Below are 26,469 nucleotides of genomic sequence, written 5' to 3'. Positions count from 1 at the left end.
CATTATTAAGCTGGGGAGGTTGTAGGGTGTCTGAGGTAACAGTTAGGGTAGATTTGTAGAGTATGGCTACCCCACCACCCCTTCTTGTGGACCAGTCTAATCTAAGTATATGATACCCTGGAGGTAGTACCTCATTGTCCTTAGTTGTAGGTTTTAACCAGGTTTCTGTGAGACATAATATACCTGGGGAATGAACTACTAGGAGGGTGTGCAGGTTATGGACTTTATTATTCAAGCTGCTGATGTTTAGATGACAGGCTAGGAATGAATTTAGAGGCCTGTTTGACAGATTTATATTAGAAGGGCTATCGGTATGGTATCTAGGCACAGCAGATGGGGGATGGGCCAGGGTTAGGGTGGATGTCCCCATGCATTGTGAGGTTATAGTGTAATCTAACTATGAGTTTCTGTATTTTATTTATAAGTTTATGGTATTTCCTGGTTTTTGGGCTGATATAACTAGCTCTAATAGGTTGATAGTATTTAGGGGTTAAGGAGACGGGAGAGAGGGGAATTATGAAGTGTTCATTTTTATTTGCAATTGTTGGGGTTGAGGTTTGGAATCTAGGGTAGTGGTATCCTAGATAGTACTGATTTTCATAGGAAGTGTAGAGATATGGAAGTAGCAGGAGGGGCAGTAGCGAAAGTAATGGGAATATTTTGGATACTATCATTGCTGCTAGCTGGGCATTGTATTGATAATATATTTAGAGCAGAATGTATTGAGAAGACTAAGTAATTGGCAGCTGGTAGAGGGTAGAGCTGTTAATTAGCAGGTTACTGTTGATAGGCTAGTAAGGAGGAGCTGTGATTTAAGTACCATAAATTTAGCAGTAGTAGGGGAGGGTGAGATTTGGGGGCAGGGTGGGGCACGGAGCGAGCCCGAGCATAGCGAATGTGAGAGGAGCGTGGCTACACCAGATCACAAGATACTTGTGGATGTGCGTGCAAGGTAGGTATTGTACAGAATGTAAAATGGTATAGTTCTGTTAGAGTTACACAGCCAGGTTAGAATACAATTTTGGAGGAAATATAGAATTTGTATTTTGCCTTTAGAGTGTGAGCAGAGCGGGGCTACACCAGATCACAAGATACTTGTGGAAAGGTGTGCAAGATAGGTATTGTACAGAATGTAAAATGGTATATTTCTGTTAGAGTTACACAGCCAGGTTAAGTTTTGCAGGAAATATAGAATTTGTATTTTGCCTTTAGAGGGAAAATCAACTAGCGACTTTATGTTAGTCAATTTTAGAAGAGTTTAAAGTTTTATGGGGGCTCAGGAGATTAGTTGCCAGTGCAGTGGACTCAGTTCAGTGTTAAGTTATACATAGATTATATAGAGACAATTTGCAGATAGTAACCTTATGCAGACTTTTAAGTTAGAGGGGCTGGATGGTTAAGCCTTCCGTTAGTGTCACAAGTAGAGAGATGTACTTTAGCGTTGCAAGCCTTTCAATGGGAGCAGTAGTGGGACAGTACCTAGAAAGGGGATATAGTGATTAGAGTTTCTTTTCAGTAAATAAACTTGAGAGCACCAGTTAAAAACATTTAAACAAGCACAGGTACAATAGGAGCTTTACTATCACAAATAGCTGAGACAATAATCTTTATAGCATTTATGATTAGCATTAAGTTTTAAAACCATTTGGCTACAAGCACAGGCTAGCGTTCCAATAAAGATAGGTAATATAGCACTTTGTGTAATATTTGGTTTAAAACACTGTTAGTTTAAGGTTCTAATGAATAAATCAAACATAGAAACACTTAATACCAAATGCAGGGCTGCTTTCAGTCGAGGCAGGAAACTCACGCTGTACGTAAATGTAAACACAGTCCAAGCACCAATGCGTGAATCTCCAAAGGCAATAAAACGAAAATAAAATGTTCAACAGATGAGAGCACACTCATAAAAATAAAAATAAAAGTAGTTTTATTCCATCGAGTAAGCGCTTTCGCCAAAGGCTTCTTCAGACTCTTATTACAAAGTAAAACAATAAAAAAACGCTTTTAAAACTTCCCAAAACTTGTTATTGGTCAATTCACCATTACTTGTCACATGTTATACTAACTTAAAAAGACAAGGACCAAATTATGATAATATGAACGTAACATCCTTTCTCAATGAAATGACAGCGTACGTTGAAAATGTACACTTAAAAATCCATGATATTTGTGCATAAGGATATGAATAAACATGAACATACACTAACTAAACATTGTACATTGTCCCTGTGCTCTCCTACATTTATTAACACCTTAATGTACCCAGGACATGCCCGTGACATAAGGTTCTGAGGCACTGATAACAATGTCTGTGATGCAAGGTAACGCACTCTATCTACAGTGTTTAAAAACCTGTGTTACGAGTACTTCATAGTTAATAGTGGTAACGCTTCAACATAACTTTGTATAAAAAAATAAACAAATAAAAGAGCGATACTCGCTCCCTATAAGCATACATCTAACTAAGCATAAAATGTGTTTGAAACAATATTTAATATTTCTATCTACTGGTGCGTTTATTAAAAAGTTAATATACGCAAGATGCACCCGTGACATAAGGCTCTAAGGCAATCACAAAGATGTCCATGATACAGTGCAAAGCACTTAATCAACAATATATGAAAGCCTAGGTTTCAAGTCCTTCAAAATTAATAGTGATGGTAGTTTAATAAAACTTTATATAAAAAAATATATAACAGTGCATACCATGTGCTACTCGCTACCTTTAAGCATAATGTATATCTCTTCATTATTATATGTCCTAGAAATCCTCACTAAAACATTTGATTTAGATCGTTTAAAATCCCAAGACCTGTATATATTATTTTATTATACACTATAAAATCATAATGGATGTCTACGATATAATCTAAGTACTATATCTAAAATATGTAGATATTAATTGCTAGGGACTTGACACATGTGAATGTTATATAAATACTCTTAAAGTAAACATATAATTCAAATTACATACATCTCTATATAACACACAACTCCTTGGAATAGGGAAAGTAGTTCTTCTTGATTATTTGATTTAAAACAATCATTGTGTAAGAAATGTTATCACAAATCTATATAGACTTTTCATGTCACTAATTTACGTCACAAGCATGAGGTCGTTAATGATAGGCTCACATATCCCCTTAATGCACCTAATGTGGTAAGAGGAAAATCTCATCATCTACGTAACCTTCTACTTTTCAAAAATGGCTTTAGTTGTACTTTGTCATTAAGGCCAGGTGGTCTGTCAGACCTTAGTCTTATAATCCATCTCGTTTCTTGTTCTAATGTTCGATTAATTAAGTCACCACCTCTGAAGCCTTCAAAAATACATTGAATAACACAAAACTTAAAGTTGTGATTTGTACCTGCCAATCTTTTGTGTCTGGCCAGAGCATTAGTTTCAGTGCCCACTCTGATGTGGTAAGTGTGTTCCCTGACTCTTTCCTTAAGTGATCTATTGGTTTTCCCTATGTAATATCCATTACAAGCTAAGCAAGTGGCCATGTATATTACATTCTTACTTTCACAGTTCGTGTTAGTTTTAAAGTTATAAATACGTCCTGTAGTAGGGTGCTTAAAAGTAGTTTCTTTATTTATGTAGACACATTGATTACAATGGCCACATGATACAGTATTCCTATCATCTGTGGATTTAATTTTTGATTGGTATCTTGGTCTGCATAGAATACTCTTTAAATTGGGATGGTTTTTGTAGGTTATACGTGGTATTGGGCCTACGATCTCACTGACATCTCTATCTGATTTCAGAATTCCCCAATGCCTATTCATGGATCTTTTCACTTCCAGATTCATCCTACTGAAAGTGAGATTAGCTCTGACCTCAGTTGTAGAAGATGTTAAACTATTTGTTGTTCCTTCCTGTGCCATAAAATATGGTTTAGCAGTACTTTTTCTTAAAGTTTCCACTATATTAACTGTATCTATTATTTCTTTTTCCTTATAACCCCTTTCTAGGAATCTCTCCTTCATGTCCTTTATTCCTGTATCATAATTCTCTTGTTGTGAATTCAATCTTGATACTCTCATGAATTGTCCTTTAAGGACATTTTGAAAGACATGTCCAGGGTGCATACTTTGTCTATGTAATATGTTATTCCTTTGGCACCCTTTCCTAAGAATGGTCGTATTAATCATACCATTGGCCATCCTCATTACCTCCACATCCAAGAAAGGTAGACTCCTGTCTGAGAAATTCAAAGTGAATTTTAGAAAATCCGTCGTGTTGTCCAGGTAAGATACAAAATTATTTAAGGAGGGTTCATCCCCCAACCATATAAAAAAGAGGTCATCCACGAACCGGCAATACATACCAACGTATTCTTTAAAAAGTGGGTTATCATAAAGGTGAACATCCTCCCACCTAGCCATGACTAGGTTGGCGTAGCTATTTGCACAAGATGTGCCCATAGCTACGCCATCCTTCTGTAGATAAATAACTTCTTGAAATGCAAAAGCATTATTAGTCAATACAGTCTCAAGTAACAATGCAATAAGATCCACCTTTCTATCCGAAAAACCTGAATATTTGAAAACACACTCAGGTTTTTTGTGGCCTTTCCAGCTGCTGTAGATGTATTTTGAGGTACATTCCAAAAGGGGCGTTGTACTCTATAATGGGTCTAATGAGTGACGAGTAGAGGGGAACAATGACCTCTTTTTTCCTGGATGAGAACCGTTTTATGATTAGGTGTGCCACATAGAAGGACTTCCTGACTACTGTGGCAATGTGACTATCAATTGCCATATAGTCCTACATGGAAAGTGATAGAGCATGTTTTGTCTCCCATCAAAACACATGCATGATGTCCATCAGTAATATTTAAGTTTGTTATGAAAGTATTAATAAGTGGCAAACAATTAGTATTGTTACTGCAGCACACCCTAAATAAACAATCTCAGTGTCATTTTTGTTTTCCACATATGATCCTTTCATATGTTATCTACTGTTAATAGGTAAGTTATTGAGGTAAGGAACTCAGCCCAAAACTATGATACCATAAGGGGTAATGCATGTCAGATGAAATTATAACAAAATAAAAAAGTTACAGGCAATAATAAAGTTAACTATAAGAATTGGGAGACCTATCACTAGCTACTGTTCATTTTTTTTTAATCTGTTAAGACAGCAGTGGACTTTGACAGCAAATAATAGTGCTAATGAAAGTTGTTTTCTTCAGAGGACTGACACAATGTGGACATTTGGAATGAAAGTGTAAATATGAATAATAGGACAGTTCAAAGTGACTTTATTTACAAGTTGAATATTTACAGTATTGATTTAAAGATGCTGCTTTTTGTACTTAAGAAACATATTTTTGAAATAAGTGTGCTGCAGCCCTGGGATTCAGAAAAAGCCCTTGCAGTTGTGTAAATTGGCCTACCCCAGACAGGTAAGTTTACATGATCCGAGAAAATGTGATTCAGTGGAACCTTTAGCTGCAATAAGGAAGTCCTCATTATTGTCTCATCTGCATGTCTCTAAATTGCTTTCTTATACCACTAGCACTGTTAGCCTTGTTATAGCAGTAGCATACACTGGTGGCCCATACATTGCATTGGCACAGGCACCCCCCCATTCACATGCCCACATTACTGCAGCACCCCCCCCCAACATACACACCCTCAACATCACCCTCCACACACACACACACACACACACACACACACTCTTGAGTGGACTCACTGACATACTTACCCATTTAGTTACATGAATGCTTCAACACATGTACACACACACATAATCTTCATATCACTGCTGAGATAGTTTTTGCCTACTTTCATGGCTAAAGTAAAGAATTACCTCTGTAAGGGAAAGTAGGTAAACCAAGCAGCTGAACTTGCCCCGGTCTTCACAGCATGCATCTGATAACAAGAATATTAACAAAAAGCTGGTTGATGTTTTATTATTTGGGAATGCAAGGCTTTTGAAACTGCCTTGAAAGATGGTGTTTTTTAATAATATGAAGTAACTTCTTAAAATAAGGGTATCACTTTTATTATTCTTGTGTCCTGCACACCACAAGATTTAAGTATAGAAAATGACAGTTTTTGAACTATCCTTCCAGCAAGCAGGTCTATCTCTTTCTGTGGAAGTTTTCCAAAAAGAAATCACTCCTCTTTATGAATCATTTCACACATTATAACTGGATATATCTTCGACAAACATTGTATTGTGATTTTTCAGTGAGACTTACTGAAGTGGACAGTTAATTATTTGTGTTAGAAGACAGTAATAATTTCATGTTTCCACAGCTGTCCTCTGTATAGGACTCTGCTGTAATGTATAAAGAAGGAATCCAAGATTTGGGTGGCCATTCTTACAGGACTATTAAAGTGAGAAATTTTGAGTAAGACACCCCCCCCCCCCAAAAAAAAAGAAATCACTGTAGGAAGCAATTAAAAAAAAGTTTCACTGATTGATGGTCTATGAAGGAATCTCAACTCATATTAGATTTGGGTGGTGAGCTCCATTAACATACAGGGATAAAGCCCCGCCTGTGACACAGGTGACCTGAGTTTGACGTGCAGCTTGGGCACCTGTTAGAGCTGGCATGAGGAGGAGAGAATTGATAAAGCTTAACCTGTTCATCTCCCCTCAGGGGAGAGTGTGAGAGCATGAATAAAGCATAGGATGGTGGCACAGCATCTCTGGTGAAAATGGAGCAGTGCAGCCACTATACAGATGGATGCTGGCAGTAAGCAGTTTGATGGTGAATGTTTCTCCACAAAGGTGTGGTGAGTTACTTGTTGTGACACAATACTCATTCATGTAACATCAGCCTGGTGCCTCAGAGAGGGTAAGGCTTAACAGAGAAGCACTGGCACAAACAGCACATGTGATATACAGGTAACCTGGCTTTACTCTGACCTCCACATTCACATATCCACTTTGTCTTCCCTTTCCCACATTCAAGATGGTCCCATCCAGGGCTGAGATAGTTCTAGACACGGACATCAGGATGATCTACCTCCTGTTGTCTTAGTTTGGTGCTCTTTTTCATCCCATCAAGGCAACCTCATCTGTGATGTAGCAGTACTGGACAGAGAGGTCTGAAGAAATAGTAAGAGTTGCCTAGTAACCGATTGTCAAGATGCATGCATAAATATAATATATAATATAAAGATGATACAGTACACATCTCTCCCTACAAAAAAGAAAAACACTTTTAGAATGATCTTTTTTAAACTATTAAATGTAGTAGATGTGTACTACATTCTCTCAGCAACCAAAAGAAAATAAATTAATCCTGATGCAGACACAACTTGATTATTTGTGCAGACTTACTGAGGGAAGTGTGAAAAGGAAGCTCAAAGATGGTATCTAATATCCAAATGCTCATTCACATAAGCATTACATTAAACATGCCTTACCCTTCCACTCTCACTATCTCCTCAGGGGTGTTACTTACAAATGTTTATAGAACTATTTGGCTATGGATAACTTTTATTTTAATAACTGTTTGATAGTATAGCTAACGTCTCCACAGATTTGCATGCAAGCTGATTAAAATGCTTCAACTGTTTCCTCCTTTCTTAGCACTGGATTTTATTTTATAAAACAGTTATATCGTTATCACTATATAGAGGTGGTACTTAATTTACTTATTTGGCTTAATCTGGCATGCTTAATGCAATCAAAGCAGTTAGGTTATTGATACTGAATTTCTTCTACACTCTTGAAATAATCAGTTTACATAGTTTGATTTCAATTCACAGTGAGTTGTTATTCACCATTTTAATTCCAACTGCTGATGCCTAACTAGACGTTCTGATGCCTCCTTACATTTTGTAATGGTGACTAATTTTCATCTCAGAACAGAAATAATTATAAGCTTGTACTCTTTCCTTAGAATGACTTTCATCTTAGTCCTTGTACTCAGTCATAAATTATTTGAGCTGATGCCACTCTTTAGTTGTTGAAGAGCATTGATTAGGCCCAAATGTAACTTACCTTCCACCATCCATATTACAGCAGTATATATATATATATATATAGAATATATACTGGATCATTGATGTACATGACGGTGTGATCCAATGAATCACAAAAAGGTTATCTGCCAAAAGAAGTGTAGAGGAAAGTCAACAGAAGGGTAATAGGGTAGAAAGAACAGGGTGTGAGATTATTGGAGATGAACAAAACCGTGTAAGAAACTTGTCTGTGTGGAAGATTTTCAGTCCATATATATCTCTAGTTAATCACTGTATATTAATCAGATCAGACAATAGTAGTAGAAGTAGCGAACTTAAACTCGACTTAAGTAAAAAAAAAAAAAAATATATATAATTGTACAGCATTACTAAGTATTCGAAAGTAATCCAAGCAAGGCAGGCAGTCTGTTTCCAGTCGAAAATCCTTTATTAAGTACACACACAAGCAATCCAAGTAAAACAAAAATAGAAATATAGAACAAAATTAGAAATAAAAATAGAAATAGTAAAACAAAAATAGATTATTGGAGATGAAGGTCCTCTCACTGTAGAAGAGAAAGATGGAGATATATGGGTGTACAACATAATACTAAAGAGATGTGAAGATGACACCCTGAAAAGCAAGGATTGGTACACAGGGACCATCTACTGACTTATGTATAAGTACTTCTTCACAAAGAACATACGCTATGGAATACCAGACATGGTGTTGATGTGAGAATGCACAGATGCATTCAAGAGGTCATGAAAGGGAAGAGACAGAGAACACATAGAATGTTAAATGAACTTACAGGATAGACTAGACTGGATCTTTACCTTTGCCATTAAACATATAAAATATTCCTAAAATGAGGAGTCAAGATGACCTAAAGCATGTCTTAGTCATAAAAGGCTTCAAAATGGAAAGCAAAACCAAAGCAATAACAAGCCACAAACTTGACACTGTGTTGAACTATTTATTAAAATACAAAATGAATACTGATTTCTTTTTGGCAGACTTCTTCAGATCTAATACACATCAGACAAAATCAGTTTGAATAGCAAACAAAATAATAACAGTCATGAAATGCATGGCACAATTTACTTTTAAAACTGGTGATCATTCTAAAAAAAAGGAAATAAACAGAGTAAGACCTGCTAAACATCTTTGAGTGGTCTTTCTTTTAGATAAATGTAGAAATCGATATTTAAACTTCTGTGTGCCTCAGAATGATCCAAGGGTATAGGTCTAAGTCCTAATTAGAACATATACTTCTTTATGGCTGTACTCCGATGTTTAGACTAGGCAGTTCTCTCCAAAACTTGTAACCTCAGTTCATTAGTGCTTGTTCACAAGGTAACCAGTGCATGTATCCTACCATTTTCCTCTTTGTCTAGCTAGCTGGTTATAATTTAGAAAAAGCAATATAAAATCAGCTGACACAAAAATAATCATATTTATGTCTCAGTGCTCTATTGGATTGGCGGTTGCGGTGGTGTGTAAGTATGAAACTGGGGAATTTCAGTCAGTGATTGGCAAAGACATTAACTTGTATAAACTATGAACTGACTGAGGCTTTGTTATCACTAAAATTTTCAACATTTCACTTACGTTATCTCTATTATCTATTCACAACAGAGGTGAGGAGAGGGCTAGCCAGCTTCCCACATCACTGAGGAGAGGTGCGTGATGTGAGGACATTACATTAGTGACTAATACAGAACTGAGTGTTATTATTAATTCTTTTATGAAATGCTTCATTAAAGAGAAGTGTTCAAGAAAAGAACAGTACTCTTTTTGTTTCTGTCAGGAGATGTTTTTAGTACTGAGTTACCGGGATTTATAAACTTTTTGCCTGAGTGAAATGGTTACAGTCTCCAAGAGACTTGGTAAAACTGAGAGACTGCTAAGGCTCATATATGGAGCAAATGGACAAACCTAAGTAAAAAGAACAATGTGCAGCCTGACTAATTCACTCTAAAGCATTTCTGGGAAAGAAACTCCAAATGCTTAATCCCTATAGCATTTGAAGTACATTTGAAACCCAGCGTGCTCTACCCATTTATCTAATCCTTTTTTTTTTTTTTTTTTTTTTGTAGATCCACAGGACCAACGTGAGCAAAATGTAAAGGAAGACCATGAATAAGCAATTAGTTTTATTTTTCACAGTTGGTAAAAAGACATGATTATACCATGGCAGAATATAAATAGTGACATTACCTGACTAAAAGGATGTTCTAATGATACATAAATTTGTAGCTTTGAAAAATATTATTTGTAAACTGCATTTCAGACAATGGGATTTCTGATTTTTTCATACTTGTCCATTATATTTTATTGGCTGCTCAGGAAAAATGTGAATTCTCGAAGATACTGCACCACTGAGCTTTTTTGTTGTTTGTTTGTAAAGTACAAATCACACATTATTTGCAATTGCACATTAGAATACCAATTACAAACTGTTCAGAGTGTAGCCTGGCACAGGTATGTCATCACATTTTTAATGTTATTTCTGGATTTACTCTGTAATGCGGATAACCACAATTAGATATCAATTATCACCATTTAAAGACAATGTTTCTTGCTTTTGTGACGTAAACAAAGAGTTCATTTTGGCCACCCCCATACTTTTACTGTAAGACAAATAAAAACAAAAAAGAAATGGGTTAGACTGGAAAGTGTGAGAACATAAAAATAAGTGGACAAAAGGAAAGTCCTAAACATTCATTTAGGTTAGGAATTTTGAAAAGCTTGGGAGCTCTATAACAACATTGTAAAGGCGGGGAGCTGTGTAACACTATCATATGTTCAGACAGATATACTCCTGGGATTAATGCCAGAAATTAAAACCTCACTGGTCAAATGAGAAGGCAAGAATATTAAAATGTTGCAAAGGATGGTTATAGGTTTGGCAGTGGCAGAACTTAGATATTGGTAAATGTTATTCTGGCCATAAATAATTACTTCCAAATGGGCACTCATTCAGATCAGAATACATTAACAGTTCGCATTCTGTTAAAAATATTATAACCAAAGGAAATGAAACAAAACAGGGAAGACAAATTTCCCATCTGCCTTTCTATTTTTTTTTTCTGTTTACTTTAGGATTTTGGATAGAAAAGACCAGGACCAGTGGTCTCAGAAACCATCTTATTTAAATGAAAGATTCTGAATACATCTTAGATTTTCTTGAACAGCCAAGAATGCTCTTCCAAAATATAATACTGTTAGTGTGACATTTCATTGAAGTATAGATTTTTTATAACTGCTTCCTGTCTCCATTCCTAGATAAGATTCAGGAGCAAAAAAAAAATCCTGCTTAGAATTAATTTACAAAATATGCTAACCTGTACATAGAATATTTGCTTCAAATTACCTTTTGTGCTCAGTATAGGAAAGTGCCTGTAAATTTGTATACTTGTAAATTGGTGCATTTGAGTAACTGTTTATTTTGTCTATTTATATCTGTTGACAGGGAAGGTCTGAAAGGGTATGGCCTATTTTCAGAAAAAGCAAGGGTGAAAAGCTTTCTGAACGCTACTCAGGCATGGAGGCACATAAAAAAAATCAACATTCTAATAATAGGCATAGTAGAAATGTTCTCATAACAAGCATACTCCAGACAGCTAACAGTTTATAGATGCTGAGTACAGTACAAAGAAAAAAGTGAGCTTGATACCCATACATACCTACAACTATATACACAAACTAGTATTTTCGTAGAGAAGAATATTGATCATACAGACCCAAAATGCTTGTACCCAAAATGCAATAATTCTTGGACGCACAGCTGAGTGCAAAGACAATGAGATGATTCATAAAGCAAGGTTGATAGCTGCAGATTATGTTAATATAAATGCTTAATAGCAAGACAGAACTTCAGTAAGGCATAACACATGATTTGTGGATTGTATTTGCTTATAGATCTCATAGATCCATAAACATGAGAGTAATTCTACCTATAGAACACAGCGAAAACATTCTAATTTCAGTTAATACAGGAATAGAGGACAGCATCATTTTAGCTAAATAATTAAGATCTCCTCTTTACTGTATCATGAGCTTGTAATCATTTCTGGCTTCTAGTCATGATCTTTGTGGATTTTGAGTGTTCTCCCTATGCATGTATGAGTTTTCTCTGGATACTTTGATTTCCACCCACCTCCACAAAAATACCCTGTTTGATTTGTTATTCTAAACTGTCCATATATCTTGCCCCTTAGCCTTGAAGTCTGCCTTACAGCTGAAAATGGTATGAGGACCAGTTCACTTACCTAGTTAACAAGGGAATGAAATAAAAAATAGCAGAAGTGATGAAGTGAGAGCAGGCTAAAGATGTAGAAAGTGTGAAGACTATGGCAGAGATAAAAAAGCAGTATGTGGCCTTGAGGACCCCAGCAGTGAATTGTGTGGCTATTTAATACCATGGGAACAACTGTACTTCTAGTCTTTTGTTAGATGCATCCTAAATACTTTGTTAAAAGTGGGTTCAGATGGGGCTTGGCAGTCTACAAATGGGATATTATTTTGTAACTTAGGAATACGGGTATAAAAGATACAATCTTCATGATGGTTTTAGGAAACCTATATTTGGAGATGGTCAGCTGGCCTGAAATTGCCTGAGGAAATACACCACTCAATGACTACTTCTACCGATAGGCACTTTTTAAAGGTAATACAGCATCATGCTGGATTTTTTTAATTGCGCTATAGCAAGCCAGTGAATGTGTTCGAGTTACAATGGTGGATCCATAAGGAATGAACAACCTAACTGTCTTATTATAGGCTTGCTACAGTTTGAAGGAATTAGAGGCAGCAAGATTAATGAGGTTGGCGGAGGCATAAAAGTGACTAGAAAACGGAAATATTCTAGCTGTAGAGATACAAGAATATTTAGTCATAAACTGTGTAGGAAGATGAACGTTTTCTGAGTTTGAAAGTAGGACAATGGATTAAGCATGCATGTCAAGTCTGAGTTCAGAATGAGTGGCATCACCTAATCAATCTGTGGAGCAAACCAACTTGAAAATGAACATATCATGGGGCAGTAACTGAATAAGGCAGATCCGGATCCAACACTAGGTTACCTAGGCAGTTGCCTAGGGCCCACTGTCTGGGTGCTGCCATAAAAACTTACACTTAAGAATGCATTCTGTGTTCGTTACATGTAACACATGCAGAGTACGTCCTTAATAGCATCTGTACATGTGTCTTTAGTATGATGCAAACACAATGAAGCTGAAATGGAGCACCAGATTTAAGAAATGAGTATGGATGTTGTTCCAGATGAATGTGGAGAATGAACAGTTAGTTGAAAACTCTGCATGCGGTAAAATGCTCCAGTTAGGAATGGCATGTTGCTTAACTCATTTAGGCTCAAACCCTGTACTTTCAATACAGGACCCTAGAGCCTGAATCCTGTACACCAACTGCTAAACTGTCATCAGGAAGGACTGTTGAGTTTTAATGGATTTTTAAAGAATGTTGAGCTTCTGTGTATTTTCAAAGGCTGTTGAGTTTCTGTGCTTTTTCAAGAAATGTTGACTTTCTATGCATTTTCAAGGAATGTTGAATTTCAAGGCAAGAGACATTTACTATTACTTATTCTAAGTTTATTTTCAGTGTGTAACCATTTTGTTTAGCAAATGGCCATCATCTGTGGTTGTGCTATAAAATTTGAAAGCAGTGTTAGTAGCACAATGAGTAGCATACTTTCCTTTGGTGCAGAAAGCTGTGGGTTCTATTCCTACATAGAGTGCTGGTACTGCAGTGGCTTCTTTTAAGGGGGGTGGGGGTGCCGCACTCTTGAGGGTGTCCTCCTTTGGATGAGATGCCAAGTAACTACGAACCTGTTGCTGGTTTGACAGCTGTTCACTATTGCAATATTACCAGCTTACCAATTTTTTTAAATGTAACAGGGACAGTTTATTCTTCAAGGGCAGCAGGCACTGAATTTGTACATGAAACACAAAATATAAAGTTGTTTGCCAGCAGCAACCTCTTCATTAGTTGTAGATGTCTTTAATGTGGAATTACTTAGGTGACTTTTACTTTTGCAGAGATTGCATATATTGACTGATATTGGTAGATTGTAATGATAGAGGTTTGAGTGGTCTTCTGTGGTTGAAATGTTGTTCTGTAATGAGTAGTTTTGCCCTTATTGGTTCATAGGTTTTGTTTCATTGCTTACTGGAAAAATGTTCAAATCTACAAATTGAAAACACACTCTAACAAGTGGTGCTGTATTATACAAACAATAGAATTTAATACAATCAGATGGTACATCAAAGAACACATGCATGTATGCATGGTCCTGTTGGTCCAAAAAATATGCCCAAGATGCCTATGATTTGAAAACTGCCCAAAGGTGAACTTAATCTGCCACTGGCCAAACGCATTTTCTTTGAAAGTGGGTTTCAATGCCATTTCAATGAATGTGAGTTTCAAGGAAATAGAAGCTTTACGGTTGCAGTTTTTACTGAATATTACAACTTCAGTGAACATAATGGAAATGATCTGGCTTTGGATCAGCAAACGCATACCTCTAAAAAGACACACACATCTTACTTATGAAGCAAGTACTTTTTATACTCAAAGAAAGGAGACTGATTTAACGAGAACTGTCAAATCAAAATGTAAAGCATAGAGCCATAACCGTTACGCAATTTTTGCGTTGTCAGTTTCAAGCATATAACGTAATTTTGGATGTTTGTCAATCATACACTGCGTCATATATTTTGCTTAAGAAAAGTTGAGGTACGCGTATACCTCCGAGTTTTCTTCAATAAAAACGCAATTATTTACGGCATAAGGAAATGAAAATCGGACATTAAAAATGTACGTAGTCTGGCTACGAGCCACAACGTTGCATACTACATGCATGCCCCCCCCAGGATTGTTGTTATTAAATATTAATATGAGCACCACCCACCACTTCGTCAATACAAATATTTATAAAACATCATACTAGCAGCAAATCAAGCCGTGAATTATTTGTTCCCGAGTTTCTTCAGTAAAAGTTGCACTCAGATTTAATGCTGCCAAAATGTGTTACTAGTGCATAACCCGAAATGCTTTACTGTGACTGTACAACTTGACGTTAAGTGGCAGTATTAAATTACTCACGTCATGAGTTCTCACACTTACTATGATGTCAAACTTCTTTAACACTTGGAGTTAATACCACTTTTCATTGGAGTGTGTTTGTAATGTGACACGTTCAGCCAATGGTAGCTTGCAAAGTTTATTCACGAGCAAACAATATGGCGGCCACCTGTAAGTAGGAAGCAGTTTCGATGAACAGTTTCAAGCAGTTTGCTGGCCACATACAAGTACTCGAGTTTAAATTTATGTTGAGGAGACCTTTATAAATTTACAGCATTAACCATGTCAAATGACGGAGAGAAGAAGCAGTTTTGGAAGAGAAACACATCTAAGGTTCCTGGAAGGTCCGTGACGTGTTACGTGTGCATCAGTGGCTCAATACCTGAAAGCTGTAATGAACAAATTAAAAGGCAACTAGTGTATTTTTGCGTATGATATTCCAAATCGTTCGTCAATTAATGCTACCTTATTGCTAAAAACAGAGGTTGTCTTCTGTTAGTGTGTTTACCTACAGGCACTGTGTACGGGTGACTGACATAATTTTCACCAACCATACTCATCGTCATCTGTGATCATAACACTAAAAATCCTTTCCTGTTTCCCAACGAGATTGACAACATAAGTGTTGACACTGACTGTTTTGAGAGAGGCTTGTTTTTCATTTCCCAACGGTTGCAAACTATTTAATTACTTAGTAATACCCAGACTTTCGCTGTGTTTCATTTAACAACCCTTAAAAAAGAAAAAAAAAACTTGCTCGATTAGATGTCATTAAATGTGAGAGTGAAAGTGAAATACTTAAAGAGACACTGACCAATTCAGTTTTGATGAAGTAGTGAGATACGTGTCTGGATAGTTTTTATTCTTATTAAGAACCAAAGTCAACTGTGCCGACGTTTGTGTTCTCTTCTTAGTATTAACCGGGGCTAAATACATAATAAAAGCAATTGTGATCCATTCCATACTTAATAACTTTTTATTCTATACCAGTGTATTTTGAAATTAATAAAGTGGCTTTTTTTCGTCTCCGCGTCATCGCATATAAATGTGGCCAACTGAACGTTCCCGGGCCACCGCTCAGAAACCATTTATTTAAATGTGTTCATTAATAAGGTGTAGCCTTTCACCTCTGTATCGGGTCGTTCAGAAATGTCACTAAATACATGCATATCTTGCAAAATAAATAGTAAATTATTAAAGGGCAGTGTTGATTGAATTGACAACAAACTACCAGTTTTCTGTAAATTGCTTTTGAAGCATTATTGAGAATATACTGATAAGCAAGTGCCTCTGTGTGGGGCAAATAGGTACGTAACAGACCTGGTAGTTAAGGCAATGGGAAATCATGAGAAAAGCATTGGCAGAGCTTAAAAGCTGGAACTGGGTGAAATGAATAATGTGCAAATAACTAAAGAAAGTACTAGCTCATGAAACGATTAGGGTTTATGATTATTTTATGTTGCATTAAAGAAGGGGGACGAATTAAAAAGATTAATAGTAACCTCTAGGTTTGAGCTTTAAAACAGTGTTGGCTGTGCTCTGCCCATCCTATCATCAAGGGCTCTCGCCTCAAGATGCTAACCTTAAGTCTGGGATTGGAAACAAGGCTAGATCTGGGTCAGGTATAACTGCAGAAACCATCCATCCTCCTCTGGATTAGACATTGCCTGGCTATAGCAAAATAAAATCAAATTTGCATGCAACTCAGCCATTGGGTACATGCTAGGTATTGCTGGGCTACACTAAAATAAAGTCTACATTTAACTGTGCCATTAGGTTCAGCTTAGAGGAGTAGCTATGTTGGATGAGTTGGAGAAGCCATCTGCCATATACCAGGCCTTTAAACTACGAGGTGAAAGCAGGTACAAAAATATAAATAAAATAAAAAGTACATATTTTTATTTATATTACTAGGAGTAGGAGAAGATAAAAATTGTAATTGTGATAAAATGCATTGCTTGTATAATTTTAAAACAAAAGGATTTGCTGAGTAAGAGTAGGAGAGTTTAATTCCATGAGGGTCTGTCTGTATGTTGGCAGCCACATAGGTGATAGTATTTTGTCAGAATGCGTGTTTGATGAGTGTTATCTTAGCTTCTGAAGTAGATTTGTACTGCAATTGATTTTAATCAACTGGTAATATTTGTCAAATTTGACAACAGACTGACTTGACTGTATGCAGTGTAAAAAAAGTCTTTTCTAGCAAAGTAGGCATTCTGGATATTGTTGGGGATGATTTGATAGTAAATATTTAATTTGTATGGTCAGCAAATTTAACAGAAGCAAACCTTAATGCTCCCAGATGGTCAGCGGCCACAGAAAAAGCCATCCGAGTACACTTCACTTTTGCAGGCTGTATCTCCATACAGCACAGTCATAATAGAGATATTTCAGAGGAAGATAGAATAGCTATGTGCTACACCAGGAGCTATATGAAACAAAACTAAAACAAATTAGCAAATATACTGAAAGAGGGTGAGGGAGTGCGCATGCAACATAAAACACAGAATCTGTTTTCAGATAGGTTAGGGGAACAAGAAAGTCATCAAATCTTGCTTAAAAGATAAAGTACAGCTCCTAATTAATACACTCTTTTAACATGCCATTACAAACAAAATTATCTGTGTAGCACATTCTTTAACGCTAAGTATATATCTCTCATGCCTCAACCTCCTGCAAAAAGCTATTGCATGCCTTACCTTAAACTGTCTGTTGTGTTGCATGTGTTACCTTGAACTGCCTTCTGCTGAGATGAGAACATAATTCTAATGTTACTCATGAGTCACCTTTCCTTTATTTTTAATTTGAAGCTGTTCTTTAGATCACTTTTCTTTTGAGAGTTGCTCATACCTCTCAACCTGCAAACAATGAAATGGGTATTAAGGCCCATGAAAAGTAGGTACATCCAGCCAAAAATCTGGATATCTGACATACAATTTGAATACTATGTTGAAACAAAACTCGTCTACTTCCAATAGAATTTCAAATTCTACTCAAACACATTTAAAAAAGAGAGCGACATAAATGATGGAAAATGTAAGCACATTATCAGATAAATAGTGTAAAAAGAACTGTATTGCAAATTTCAACCACACAAGGTCATTTAGTTTTACTTCTGAAAAAGGGAGATGAAAGACGTCCTCATTCTTTACATTATTGGTGTCACTAATATGTTGTTCATATAGTGTGTTTTTCTGTGTTCTAGACAGCTTCGAAAAGTGTGTGTTAGGGGATGGGGTGGGGTTCACAAAATAGTCTGAAGGGGTAAATCAAGCCTGAAAATAGGGACATACCTCCAAAAATAGGTATATCATGTTGTCTAAAACAGGCCTGAAAATAGAATTTTCCTCCAAAACAGAGCTCCTTTAAGGTACAGCATGATCCCTTTTTTCCTGTATGTGAACATTAAGCTCCTTAAATCTCTCCAGAAATTTTCAGGTGTAGATACTATAACTCTTGTTTTCCCCATTCTTTGCAAAGCATCAGCTCTCTCCATTTTTATAAGTACCCCCTCCAAAATTATATGCAGTTTTTGAAATATGGTGTTATCTATCTGTGACAGTGAGTAGTGAATTCTGATTTGTTGCTGGTGAGGATTCTTCATCTGCATCCCAGAATCCTCCATGCCTTTGCTGTCATCTAACATTGATTGCCTGGATTTAGATCATATCATTTTCAATGCTTTATACAGTTTAATTTACCAAGACATCTAACAGTTTTTTTTAAACCTTGAAAAATCTTTTGCTATTTATCCATTTTGCCTTCTAAACTGGATTTATTTGAGATATATTTTTCACCTTCAAAGAGATTGTTCTTTTATCAATGCTTCTGCAATGTTATTTATGTAGATTTCGAAGAGGACTGACCTATATTTGGAACCTTGCAGTGCATCACCCTAATACTCTTCTGTTACCTACATATTTTTTAAATCCAGTCCATCATCCTTGGGCCTCAAAACTGACTTACTAGTGTATTAATATTTTGTATGGATCTGTGTCAGATGTCTTGATGAAATTATATAGTCCACATAGAATGCCCATCCACTGTCCATAACTTTGATGAACCTAAGTAAAGGAATTTTTATATTTGAGTGGGGTGCACTGAAATAATTTAATTGGGATTTCTGTAGGTATTGTGTTTGTGTTTGACTCTAGAGTTACTACTGGAAAGCTTGAGAGTAAAAAAAACAATCCACGTTGGCATATATCTGAAAATTTGCATCTTAAACAGGAAGAACAAGCTTCTGTTCATTGAAGTAGCATACAGAAACTTAAGATAACTGATTATTGGAGAGAGGAAATGTTAGGGTGTTAATTTATTGGATGCATTTCCACCAAACCAGTTTGTTACTACATTATATTGCACATGAAATGTATGACCTGATGTGTTGGTATAAATAATAAATCCAAAAGTAAGGCAAGTACAACTGCGCTGAGTATGAAGCAATTTCACTGTATTAAAACGGTAAAAACAGTATCATAAGCGCTTTCGGGTAAATTTGGATTTTTGGCAGTACTTTTAGTGGAGGAGTCCTTTACTTTTTGTTTTTCGTTTTGTACTAAATAAAGCATGAAGGGTTTTGTTGTAGAAATGAACCAAATGCAGACATTAAGACCCAAAAGTCATTCTCTTAGATGCAGTAAATGCAAAGCAGACTTCAAATCATTATATGTATGTCAAGAAGACATAACAACCAACTGCAAGGTACCTTAACAAATGCCATTTGTTGGGAGTGATAGGAATCTCTACTCACTTAGCAATGTGCAATGGTTAAAGGACAGTGTTTGCTTGTGGTTGTAGGTTATCCAGTTGCACCAGAGTGAGAGGTGGTGGTGGAAGCATGCCTGTCTGTCTTACAGTGGTAATAGGTTGAAAGCTGTTGAGAATCCGTGAATGACTGACAAACAAAGCATTTCTAGGAGGTGATCGGTAGAAATTTTGGTTTTGGCTGCTTAGGACCACTGACATGTCCAGTAGGACATAGATCAAGTTGGATAAATCTTATTTATTATTGTCTTTATTTCAGCTGAATACTTAAAGCTAGGAGAAAAGTGATATAGAACAGAAGCTATCAGAATGATTCAAATAGGTTATTTTCTCAAAATGTGTAGCTTCATTAAAATGTAGCTGGCGGCTGTTGGTATTGAAGAAACAGACAACAAAAAAACTTATCAATGTAGTTTGAATAGCTTGAGTAACATGGTATGTAAAAAATAAATGAAGCAATTGGCAGTAGATTTGACCGTTGATGCTAATGAAGGAGACACAACAATTTCATTGTTTTATGCTTCCTAAAAGGGTATAAGAATTGCAGTAGTAGTGCTAGAAAATTGGGGTTGGTCAGTAGCGTAAATTGGCTGAAGTTGTGGCTCTGGCAGATGTGATTTTTGTTTAATATCCCATCTGAAGAATGACATGCTTAGGACTGTAGCAGTTCCCCTTAAGCTGTGCTGCAGTGTCAGTACTGAAAAATGAATCAAAGTAACTAAAGTGGGAATATAAAAAACAGTCTTCTGATCTTCTACATCTTGCTTGCCCCAAGTGTACTTTACAGTGTTTAGTTTTACTCTCTCCTGTGTACAGGATGGAAGCAAATCATGTTTTCCCCCAGTTGTTTCTTGTTATTACCAGCAGGCTTGATGTCATAATCCCAGGGAAGCATTAAAAAAGGTCATCTATATCTATCTATATATGCGTATGTGTGTGTGTGTATGTATATATATATATATATATATATATATATATATATTTGTATATATATATATATATATATATATATATATATATATATATATATATATATAAAATTTGTGTATATATATATATACACACACACACACACACACACACACACTTATGTATAACAGATCAGGCGAAATTTGCATAGAGTTAATTTGTTCTTTCCTTGGCTGGAATGTGTTAAAATTATTGACCACCTGGTGTGGACTTCATGGGCTTCTGTCACCCACTCTTGCTATTTACAGTCGTTTTCCTGTTGTTGCTCTACTTGCACTGTGAGTCAGTTGCTAGTGATGTAATGACCAATGGAAAAGTGTTTATACTATGTCTCTGTACTTGTCACTATTCTCCCTTCCCTGTTTGGTTATCTGTCCACTTTTATTTCTAATTAGGCCTGTATTTTAATTCTGTTTTCTATTTTATGCTTAATTTTGTATCCATTCTCATTTTTCTGAACTGTACAGTGTCTTAAGCACTTTGTGTTTGCTAGCTGCTTACTAAATCATTATCTTGCTGCTGTTTCTCTGAAATTGTAGAACTATTGGCGTAATTTAATTTCTCCCTGTTTACATTCTCCGATCACCCATGGTATAACTGGTAAAGCAGTAAGAGTGAAATGACTTTAAATAACCAGCATAGATTTTGAACATACATTCATTCTTAGAAAAGTGAGTTGACTTCATAATGTCTTTTACAAACTTAAAATACTTGTGTCTGGCCTAAATATGTTATGTTGCTTCTGTAACTCAGTGTCTAGTTATATGAAGATAATGTTTGACTTTGTACTCTTATATATTTTGCTTAACAAAAATCTGTTGGCTGGGGCTTAATGTCTGTGTTAGTGGACTCTTGTTTACAGTAATTTGAATGTCCCCAATTTTTGATCTCATTAAAGACAGGGTGGTACACTTTCACTCAGAATTTTAGCTTGCATTGCTGTGTAGCATTTCCTGCTTTTTTAATAGCTTGCAGCCTAAGCTAACATCTGTAGCAATTAAACGACTTGCCAGTCCTTCAAGGTGTAATGTTGCAGGCCTTCTGTATTGATCATTGGTGCTTTGCTCACTTCATATGTTTACTGCTTGTGGCCACTAGGACTCCAGACAACTGTAACCTACTTGCTACTAAACTTCACCTTTGTTAGTTAACCTAGTACATCCTTCTTTTTCCAGACAATGCCACCATACTGAAATGTTGCATCATAACTACCTATTGCTGCAGTCACCAATTTTATGCATGCTTTTATTTAACCTTTATTTGACTGAGAATGCCCACATGTGAAAAACCCGTTTTCACTGGAGTCCTGTGGAGGAAATCTCCCAATGTATAAAATATGCTGATAATGTTGATACCTTGCTCAAAGTGACAAACTTCATGTCCCATCCTGCATCAGATTTTTGTGTTTTTGGCACAGCAGATACCAAATGTCAAGCATGGAAATTAAGAATACTGTCATTATATAGTGCATTTTATGATGGGTAATACTAGTCAGATATTACCACTTTTATTTTAATTTCTCCAAATCTTTTGGGTTTCTAATACCATGACCTGAATGGACTCAAAGTACAATTAAAGTTTTTGAAATTAGAATTGTTTCACTCTTTGATGTCAGCCAAAAGTACTCTTCGCAGCACCTGCAATGTGCCCAGTAATGACCCCTTCTTACCTCATCAAGTGGCAAAAATCTAAAAAATGTTGTATCTGATGACCCACTTATCCTGCAGGAAGCTGCTGCATATTTGTGTAATACACATTTGTGTATGAGTGTAGCTAAAACTATTCATTGATTGAGAAAATTGGAATATATTTGTTTTCTTTGTAAGACTGTTTCTTTTAAAGTATTGTTCGTATGATACTTATACTCAAGAATAAGCTTTTGGCCTGCAGGAACATGGCTAGTCTTCCTTAACAAATGTTTTTACATTTTTTTTGTCAGTGTCTTTTTACTGCAGTTTTGTGAATGAAAAATTCTGGCCCAAAAAGTATGTTCATGTAATGTTGTTTGTTCAATTATAACATATAATTTCTGGTTTAATATAGAAAAATAAAAAAAAAGAAACCCCATAATTCTTCAAATCCTTTAATTACAGTGTTAAATCAAAACAAGTTTTTATTTTTTATTCTAGTATATATGGTGCAGCGGTTAAGCATTGCCACCTCACAGCAAGATGTTCTCCGGTTCGATCCTCGGCTGGGGTGCCTTCTGTGCAGAGTCTGCATGTCCTCCCTGTGGTCACGTGGGTTTCCTCCGGGTGCTCCGGTTTCCTCCCACATCCCAAAGACATGCTGTAGGTGGACTGGACACTCTCTAAATTGGCCCTAGGTGTGAGTGTGTGCATGTGTGTGCCTTCTGTGGAAGGTTGGGCACAGGGCTGGCAACTCGACACTGTAAACCTCCACTGCCAATCATGAGCGGACAGGTGATCCGCTGTGGCGACCCCTAACCTGGAAAAAGCCAAAAGAAGAAGATTCTGGTATATATTAAACTTACTATGCATTATTATGGTGTGACACCATTCTTCATAATATTTCTGGCATTAGTCAAAGAAACTATTTGACAACAGTACATCTTCATATCCCTGATGCATGTTGTATTTCTCAAACTTTAAGATAAATATGTTTTCAGTTGCACTTCATTGTTTGTGTGTTTGGTGGTGATGCATTTCATGCATCTTCTGGTCCTTGTCCATGTTTATTATCTGAGCAGGGTGACTTATGACTAGCACATTTACTCATTAAAAGGCATAAAATATTTAAATAAACATGCAAAACTATTGCCATTGCTATGCTATGTTACTACCATATAAACAAGAGCAAAATAACCTCTCCAAAAATGCCATAAAAGTGGTACAGTGTAGCCAGACAACCAGAATTACCTGTTATTTCTTCTATTGTTCTGTTTTTAAACTGCTTCAAACCTAATATGTCTATTCAGCTATGCAGTTGTTTGCTCTACCTGAATTTTTGATTTGATTCACTGAGTGTTTACGTCTGTGTTACTCCTCAGGTGTTTATTCCTCTCTTTATGCATAATGACTTTCTTTTCAGTCTGTAAATAAAACGCTAATAGTCATAAAATGTTGTGGCTTCAGTAAGTTCTTTGTCCTTCCTCAGTGAAGAAGTGTTGTATTTTAGCAGCATAATTTTAATTTTAAAATGTTTTAATTCAGCTTAGTGGAGTAAATTCCCAAATATCTTTTGTGTTACATGTAAAAAAATCTGAATATTGCGGCATAGAAGTAGTATATATATTAAAGTAGAATTCTAATCGAATAGCAGTGTCAAATTTCTGACATATCAGGAGCTGAAGAAGTTGCAAAATGTCATCATGTTGGTTTATTATACCATCACATTATCTATTTTTCAAAATCTTGCTATCAAGTTCTTGCCAAAAAGTGTATTAATTCCCTTTTGTATTCTTATTCTGTGAAGAAACCATAGAAACCACCAGCTGAAAAGTCTTCGGTTGTCAGATTTAATACTAAAACTGAAGAGTTTATGTGACATGACAAAAGCAAACTAATAAAAAGAGGTTAGATTTACTGTTATGTTGCAAAGTTTTGCATGTGCCTGTCTTTTAAAATAAGTATCTGCTTCTGAAATGTTCCATTTTCTTGCAATAACACATTAAAGACACTGACAGAAAAAAGTGTGTTTGCATATGTGTATATATACACATCTGTATACTTATATAAAGTTTACTTTCTTATTTTTATTCTAAAACTTAAGTACATTGGGTGGGATTCATAAAGATACTGTACATGAAGCTACTGAGAATCAATTTACAAGCTGTACTGCTTCATGTGAACACTGGAAGAATGCATGTTTGATCCTGCTCTTTATTGATAGCAGTAACATGGAACATAAAGGTTTTCTTTCTGCTCACTTCATGCAGAATAGTATAGCATAGCGGAATGCAGATGAGTATTCCACTGTGACATGACCAACCTTAGTCATGATTTTTAATCTTCAAGGAGGTGTAATGCTGGGATGGAGTACAGTAATTTTCTATTACTCCTGGGCATTCTTTCTTATAGAGACAAGTACCTTGAAGTCACTCCTGTAAATGTGTATTTTGATGGAGACATACACCTATGGCTGTTTATTGTTGCAGCCCCCCACCCCCACCCCGGCAAACTTGCTTGTGGTTGTCTTAATTTAGCTGGCTCTCTGTGTATGCTGTTTTTATGGCATTTGCATATACTAACCCAGGATTTAAATTACCTGCATAAGCATTGTACTCAGGAACTGTTTGATGTACTACATTCCAGCATGATACATCAAGCAGGTTAATCATTTCATCTTTGGCAGTGCATTATACATTGGAAGATGCAATTTGGATATGAAGTAGCAAAATAGAAGTTTGGCAGGTGAGAAGAGGTACACCTGAACAATGAGCATTATGTAAACTGATACTAAGGTGAAAGGGATAGCTTTGGGTAAAAAGATTTAAATAGTCTACAGAAAGTGAAAGACCCCTGGATAGGGAGCTTTATGTAAAAAAAAGGCCTCTGGGCAATGAGCATTTCTTTTATATAATGTGACTGTAGACAATGAGCATTATGTTACATTCCTCTGTGTATTTAGTGGGACAGAAGGCACTGCTGCAATACTACTGGGTATGGCATTTATCTACCCATGATATAACCAGCCCTTGGACTGGCATGGGGACTATACCATGCCATGATAATTGTGCTGTTTTAAATATTCTTGAATCCCATCCCACTCTGCGTACATTCACCACACACAAAGATAAATAAGTAAATGAGAGTTAATATGCCTTCCCGTTTAAAGGTCAGAGTAGCACAGAGAGCTAATTGGTTTTGCATAGATTTCAATGCTTTATATATAAATTTGTTCCAGAACTGTAGAATGAAGGGAGACAGAAGAACAAAATCTTGTATCTATATATCCCAGAATAAAATGATAGAAAGTAAGATTCTGTTAACTAGAGTCAATATGTGTAAGGGAGTTGTCTTGTATATGCTGAGTATTAGCTGCTTGAAGTCTGCTGTTAGATCTTGACAGAGAAGGGTCACTTTACTCTTCAAAGCAGTAGTTCTAGGCTTGGAAAAATGAGTTGGTGATTGTCAAATCTGTACTTGTTTACTTACCTCTATAGACCCTTCCTTTCCCAACCTTCTTGTATTGTGTTTTGTGAAATTTACAGCGCTGCTCCTCCTGTATACTTGTTAGTTTGGGGTATCCATTATAGTCCTTTCTTTCAATTTTTCAGTTAACCTGTTAATTTTTCCCTTTAGTCATGGGTCTTTTGTATGGCATCAGTATTTTGACCATATTCAGCAACAGTGGGCATTTCACTGCCCAGCTTCCCTCACATTTTTCAGTTTATTTGTGGAGGCCTCAGTTCTTTCCATTGCTTGATGGAAAGCAGCATATGTTAATAGTATCTATTCTTAATACAGATATGAATACAAACTTTGCATTTTGTTGTATTTCTGAAGCTGTGAACTTAATATATAATCGTTGATATATCATATTGTACTGTTTAGAACAGAGTCTTGTGTTGTTTCATGTACTGAGTGCCACTTGTCAAAATAAGATATGTGCTCTGTGTCTTGGAAGAGCAAGTGTTAGTGACTATGTAGTAGTACAAATATTTGCAGTTATATTGGTGGCATATTAGTTTTGAGTTGCTAATGATTTTTTCCAATTGAATTTATTAA

General features: G+C 36.1%; 1 protein-coding gene across 5 annotated transcripts in view; it reads left to right on the top strand.

Annotated features, from left to right (window-relative positions):
* Positions 1-15,152: 15,152 nt before the first annotated feature.
* The window catches only part of TBC1D22A (TBC1 domain family member 22A), a 5,448,426-nt gene continuing 5,437,109 nt past the window's right edge, over positions 15,153-26,469 (top strand). For all 5 annotated transcript variants that reach the window (XM_044088378.1, XM_044088376.1, XM_044088377.1 and 2 more), the window contains exon 1: positions 15,153-15,387. In XM_044088378.1, the coding sequence (XP_043944313.1) occupies positions 15,326-15,387 (62 nt within the window). In that variant the 5' untranslated portion in view covers positions 15,153-15,325. The remainder of the gene's footprint in view (positions 15,388-26,469) is intronic.

Source organism: Protopterus annectens, chromosome 11.part0 (assembly GCF_019279795.1).
Source record: "Protopterus annectens isolate FY-2018-M chromosome 11.part0, PAN1.0, whole genome shotgun sequence".
NCBI classification, from domain to species: domain Eukaryota; kingdom Metazoa; phylum Chordata; order Ceratodontiformes; family Protopteridae; genus Protopterus; species Protopterus annectens.
This window is presented reverse-complemented; position numbering and strand designations above follow the sequence as displayed.